The following is a 6,317-nucleotide window of genomic DNA, read 5'->3' on the forward strand; positions in this document are numbered from 1 at the left end:
GTAGGTACACTTAGATACGACAATTGAAAAATCACAATAATTACTATTATTACTTCTTGTACTATTTTAATCTCATGGAAAAGATAGTAAAAAAATACTAGAACATCTCTGAAATGTTAGATATGTTATAGGACACTATACAATTGACTTATACATAGCTGGAAAATTTACCATTAACATTTCAGTTCCAAAAAAAATGTCCAAATACACAAACTTGTGGCACACTACACTAATATCAATTATCTTAAGACACAGAAATTATTTGTTCGACACACAAATACAAATTATACAAATTATAGTAAGTATGTAATTACAACCAATATTCTATAAAATCAATTTTAAAAAATGTTATAGAAAAATTGGAAACAAAGTGTAATCTTTTGTTCTTTGAAAGGTGAAAATCGGGCGAAGTGAAAACGTGAAAAAAGGTCGATAAGTGAAAATAAGTCACGAATGAAATCAGTCGCGAGGGAATTCGTTCACGTTACGCACTACGCCAATTTGAATTCCCGTGCGTAAGTAGATAGCTACTTACGCACGGGAATTCAAATTGGCAAGCATCATTTTCAAATTGGCAATTTCATCATCTTTCGCCGTCAATTCTTCCTTCAACTGTCTAACAGTGTCTAATTGTTCTTCGCGGAAGTGAAAAACACGATCTAGTGTAATACGGGTGCGAGTGAAAACGGTCGCGAGTAAAAATAGGTCACAAGTGAAAATAGGCCGGCAAGTGGAAATAGGTCACGAGTGAAAATAAGTTACGAGTGAAATCAGTCGCGAGAGAATTTGTTCGCGTTACGCACTAAGCTACTTACGCACGCAAATTTAAAATGGCAAGCATCATTTTCAACTTAACAATTTCGTCATCCTGTGTCTTTTGTCCTTCTTTTGGCCAAGGTGAAAGAGTCGATTTCAAGTGTAAATATACGGTTGCGAGTGAAAACAGTCGCGAGTGAAAATAGATTATGAGTGAAATCAGTCAAGAGAATTATTTTGTTCTTGTTACGCACTACGCTACTTACGAACGGAAATTCGAATTGACAAGCATCATTTTCAAATCAACGTAGCAATTTCGTCATCCTTCGCGGCTGATTCTTCTTTCAACTGTCTAATAGTGTCTTTGTTCTTTTTTTTGGCCAAGGCGAAAGAATCAATTTCAAGTGCGATACAGTTGCGAGTGAAAATAGGTCACGAGTGAAAATAGGTTACGAGTGAAATCAGTCGTAAGAGAATTATTTTGTTCTTGCTACGCACTACTCTACTTACGAACGGAAATTCGAATTGGCGAGCATCATTTTCAACTTGGCGATTTCGTCATCCTTGGCCGCCAGCTCTTCTTTCAACTGTCTGATGGTATCGTCTTTATTTTCAGAAAGCGTCTTCAACTCTTCCAGTAATTGGTTGGTGTCTAGACGTCTGCTGGGTCGTCTTTGGACTAGTTTTCCGATGATGTGGGCTATTTTTGGGTAGTTTGCGGTGAGGTGGGCGGGGATTTGCCCTTTGCGGAGGTCTGTGATGGTCTTTACGCGTTCCATGTCCGTGCTAAATGGTTCTACCATCTCGAGAAGAATTATTCCGAGGGAGTACATGTCACTCTGGAAATAAACAGGAATTATGTTATACCAATGGAGTACAGTTCTTTCACTTTTGACTTTGGTATAAGACGTCAGAACTTTAACGCTTCTCAGATGCAAAATTCCAGTTGTAATATCGACAGATAGCTAACTGAAGCACAATGATTATATTCTATACATGAAGAGAAGTTAATATAGGGCTGTCTCTGTTACATAATCCCATACAAAGTCAAAGACAAAAAAGGGGCCGAATTGACAACTACCTCCTTTTTGGAAGTCGGTTAAAACGCAGTGGCGTTTAACCATTTTGAGTGGCCAACCAACCACAAACGAACCTAGTTATGTTTCTATCATTAAATTAGCCATAATATATTAGACATTTTAAGGATAATTCGCTTAAACAGACTGAAAATTGATTGTGATTGCAGTCAAGGGCTAAAGTTTATATTGAATAAAAAAATTAAGTACCTTAGGATTGCATTGTCCATCGAGTTGCTCCGGCGCCGCATACAAATGAGTTCCAAGAGCTAATCCACTATGGGACTGCTGCAGCGGACACGCCAAGCCAAAGTCTCCCAACTGCACCAGCATTCCACTCTCGCTCTGCTCCACAAACACATTGCTAGGCTTCACATCATGGTGTATAATACCGCGAGAGTGTATGTAGTGCAACCCCCTAACCAGCTGAGTGAACATGTCTACTATAACGTCTATACGCGTCCAAGCAACAGGATAGTTCGGAAACGCATTTTCAAGGGTAGCAGAATCAGTGGAGTCATTCGAATCACTATGGTGTAACGTCATATCATCAGAGTTCTTCCTAGTAAGTACCATGTGGTTATTACGCTCGTCCAACCATTGTTTTAAAGTCTGCTGGCAAAATGTCATCTGAATATACAAGGTCGCCCATTTGAGGTTAACCCTTGAACAGTTTTCGTACTCCATCCCGGATAACAGTTTGCATACGGCGTTTTGCTCTTCGAAATCGGAGTCATCATCGCTTTCCGAATCGATTTCGTCCGAACTGACAGTGTTTTCGCAACTATTTGAGTTTTTAAACGATATAATGAAGTCCGATTGACTGTGGTTTGTCGTTAAATCTTTGGGGTTGTATGTTTTGAACGATTTCATCATGTTCGGGTACACTGAGGAGTGATGGTCGGATCCTAAAGAAAAATCGTCATTGTCTGTGTCCATCTTATATCTCTTCTTCTTTTTGACCGTAGATTCCACCATCGGTTCTAACCAGGCTGCTTTATAGTTGACTATATTCGGGTGATTCAAACTCGCTATGGTTTTAACTTCTGCTAAATGCGACATTATAGAGTTTACGTCTGAGGATTTGATATAAACTTTTTTGACGGCATATTCGACTCCATCTAATCTGTGTCGTGCTTTGAAAACGCTTCCGAAACCACCTCCTGCTATAAAGAACAGCTCCTCAAATTCTTTGTGGTAACGCGACCATTCCAACCCAGATCTAGTTATAGGCCATGTTACCGGTAAATTTATAGGTATTTCGGACCCACTGGCTACAGTCACTAGCTGGTATAAGGCCCGTTGATACTGACTCCTCATAACCTCAAATTCTCCCATCGCATACGAATCGTCTATCAAGTTCATGCTGTGCAGCTTCTCGCAGATTGTGTTGTACAACAGGTTGGCCCTGGAGTTGTCTTTTTCTAGTAAAGCGCATAGTTGTTTAACTAGCGACTGGACGAGGAGGCTGATTGGTGTGGTTGCTTGTGATTGGACAAGTTCGATCTGTTGCGTGCTCTGGTGTAAGATGGAGTCATGGTGACTGTCGCGTGCTATGCCTGCAAATAAATTACAAGAAATTTTAACACAGAATCAGTACCCTTATTATAAATGCGAAAGTGTGTTTGAATGTTGGTTTATTGGTTTGTTGGTTTGTCCTTCAATCACATCGCAACGGTGCAACGGATTGACGTGATTTTTTGTATGGGTATGGATAAAGACCTGGAGAGTGACATAAGCTACTTTTTATCCCGGAAAATCAAAAAGTTACCACAGGATATTTAAAAAACCTAAATCCATGTGGACGAAGTCGCGGCCATCATCTAGTTTAAAATATTTTTTGCAAAGAAAAAAACTTGAAAAATTAATAATAATAGTACTCACGACACATTTTTATGTGGTTCATATGTAGAAGAGAGATTTCTTTTTTAACCATTGTAATATTATTATGTTTTTATAATAATTGACGTTAAAATAAAATGTTGTTGTATGAAGCGTGTAACTACTACTACCAATTACTGTGATACCAAAATTTGATTTGATAACACTTTTTAGCGATAATAAAACAAAGGGCTGCCACCAAATCAAACGTAATAACAATACTAAGTACTTTAGTGCATGTATTTTTTTATTACTAGTTTTTACATCTGAATATATTATGACTGACTGATCTATCAACGCACAGCTTAAACTACTGGACGGATCGGGCCGAAATTTAGCATGCAGATAGTTATTATAACGTAGGCATCCGCTAAGAAAGGATTTTTGAAAACTCAACTCCTGAGGGGGTGAAATAGGGGTTTGAAATTTGTGTAGTCCACGTAGACGAAGTCGCGAGCATAAGCTAGTCTTCAAATACTAATATTTGTTTCTGTCTGTCTGGTCGTTGGATGGACCTATGGTGGTCGCCACAATGCAAGCAGATGGCGTTTCAAATCTTTCAATCAATCAATCAAATTATCACGCAAGACAAAAGCCAAGAGGAAGCAATTCACAAGTAAAAAATTTCTACGACATAGGTAGGTATGTCATATATAATATCTGTCCCCGCTTTTCTCACGTGTTTAGTCGACGTTTGCCCGACTAGTTTCGAACCCATCCGTATGTCAAAGGCTACCATACAAAACAAAAAGGACCATATTTTCACACACTCAGATCAGATGAGTGTGTAACTGCTGAGGAGCTGAATTTACAAAAATCCTTTCTTAGCAGATTTAACGGACGTAGACACGTCATAATAGCTATCTGCATGCCAAATTTCAACCCGATCCGTCCAGCAGTTTGAGCTGTGCATTGATAGATCAGTCAGTCAGTCAGCTTTTCGTTTTATATATTTAGATTTAGAATAATTATTTACACTATTTAAGTATTTAAATAAATGTGACAGCCCTGTCTCTGATAGATATTTCTGGTAAATTGTGGTCACTGTGGCTTTTTATGTGAACAATCATTTACTCGTCCACAACTTTGTCCCTGTGTTGTATATGTTTTTCAAATCAAATGATTTATTCAAAATAGGTAATAAATTACACTTTTTGAAAGTCAGTTGTTGCATTTGTAAGATGATAATATATTGGTGATAATTTTTACGTGAACTTAAAAACTAAAGCTACAAGGGTTCCAAACGCCCAGGTCTGAGAAGACCCCACAACAAACTCAGCCGGGTATTGTTTTTATTATTACCACTTTACAATGCTTTTATATTAATGCTGTGCAATTTTCCAGGATAAAATGTGAGATATTAGAATAAGGTTAGTATAATAGTATACTAGTTTATGCCCGCGACTTCGTCCGCGTCGACAACACAAATTTCAAACTCCTGTTTTACCCCTTAAGTGATTGAATTTTCAAAAATCTTTCCTTAGCGGATGTCTTCGTCATAATAGCTATCTGCATGCCAAATTTCAGACAGATCTGCAATAGTTTGAGCTGTGCATTGATAGATCAGGCAGTCTCCCTAGAGCCCCCACATACAACTCTCGATTGAGGAGGTACGATGCAAAATCCAACCCTACAGATTTGGATGGATGTCTTATCTTTTAAATTCCTACTCCGTATTATTTATATTAACGCATAACATCTGCTGACTTCCTTAAACTAATACCTAGATTGCTTTTAAACTAAAGGTTGCTTATGTTTATGTTCAAGGCTATGGACTAATATTCAATTACTGAAACAATAGGTTATAATTACCTAAATCAAAGGATTTAATAGTAGCGAGGGCATCCCACTTATCCTCTAGCTTATCCATTGGTTTGGAGTTGAATACGTAATTCGTTTCTTCAGTGGCCTAGATGTTGTATCCACGATTTATCTTCAATAAAGTCTCTGGTAACCATTATCACGCTGAAACCATCTTTCCACAGGACAATACTGAGTGGTGAAACATTTTATTTACACAAGAAATTAAAAGATTCCAAACAATCTGTACACAATTTTAGAAATAAATATTGACAAATCTTTCACGAAATCCAATCGCGACAGACAGCTGATGACGAAATTCTATTCAATAATTCAATTTCAAAACATGGAACTAGGGATGTCTATCACAACTACAAAGTTCAGATGTAATATCGAGTAGCGATTACTCTTCTTCATAAAATAATAATTATTGATATAGGTAAAACTGTGAATATTATTTTAATATCTAAGAAATAACTAAATTATTATTTTGTTGCTTGGTCAGATGTATTTAAAGCTATCTAACTCTATTTAAATGTGGTGTGTCTAGCGACTTAAAGTCACAAATTGACGTTCATGAGTGATCCCGGTATTAAAAAAAATGACATTATTAATACCGGTATTGAAATAATTCGGTATTTGAAAGTCCTAGTGAAAATGTATAAATGAGACTTACTTTGCTTAAGAATAGAAAAATCACCATCTCTTATTATCATTAGATGTAGCAAATTATAATATTATAATAATTTTATTAGTGTAATTATTTACATTTTATACTAATTATTATGGTATCAGTCCCGCAAA

The 6,317-nt window shown here is 37.0% G+C and overlaps 1 protein-coding gene across 1 annotated transcript; it reads right to left on the minus strand.

Annotated features, from left to right (window-relative positions):
- Positions 1–148: 148 nt before the first annotated feature.
- LOC117985517 (eukaryotic translation initiation factor 2-alpha kinase 1-like) lies at positions 149–5,860 on the minus strand. Its single transcript, XM_034972263.2, has 3 exons — positions 5,526–5,860; positions 2,043–3,391; positions 149–1,595 (listed from the first exon to the last, which is right to left on the minus strand). The coding sequence occupies exons 1-3, from the start codon at positions 5,581–5,583 to the stop codon at positions 1,263–1,265; spliced, it is 1,740 nt and encodes a 579-aa protein (XP_034828154.1). The 5' UTR covers positions 5,584–5,860; the 3' UTR covers positions 149–1,262.
- Positions 5,861–6,317: the final 457 nt, after the last annotated feature.

The sequence above is a fragment of the Maniola hyperantus genome, chromosome 1 (genome assembly GCF_902806685.2).
Source record: "Maniola hyperantus chromosome 1, iAphHyp1.2, whole genome shotgun sequence".
In the NCBI taxonomy this organism is placed as follows: Eukaryota; Metazoa; Arthropoda; class Insecta; order Lepidoptera; family Nymphalidae; genus Maniola; species Maniola hyperantus.

Excerpts from the sequence above, each read along its gene's own strand:
- LOC117985517 (XM_034972263.2), bottom strand. The coding sequence starts at position 5,583 with ATGGATAAGCTAGAGGATAAGTGGGATGCCCTCGCTACTATTAAATCC. Across the intron at positions 3,392-5,525 it reads TATTAAATCCTTTGATTTAG|GCATAGCACGCGACAGTCAC; the intron begins GTAATTATAACC and ends ATTTATTTGCAG. Across the intron at positions 1,596-2,042 it reads ATGGACAATGCAATCCTAAG|AGTGACATGTACTCCCTCGG; the intron begins GTACTTAATTTT and ends GTTTATTTCCAG.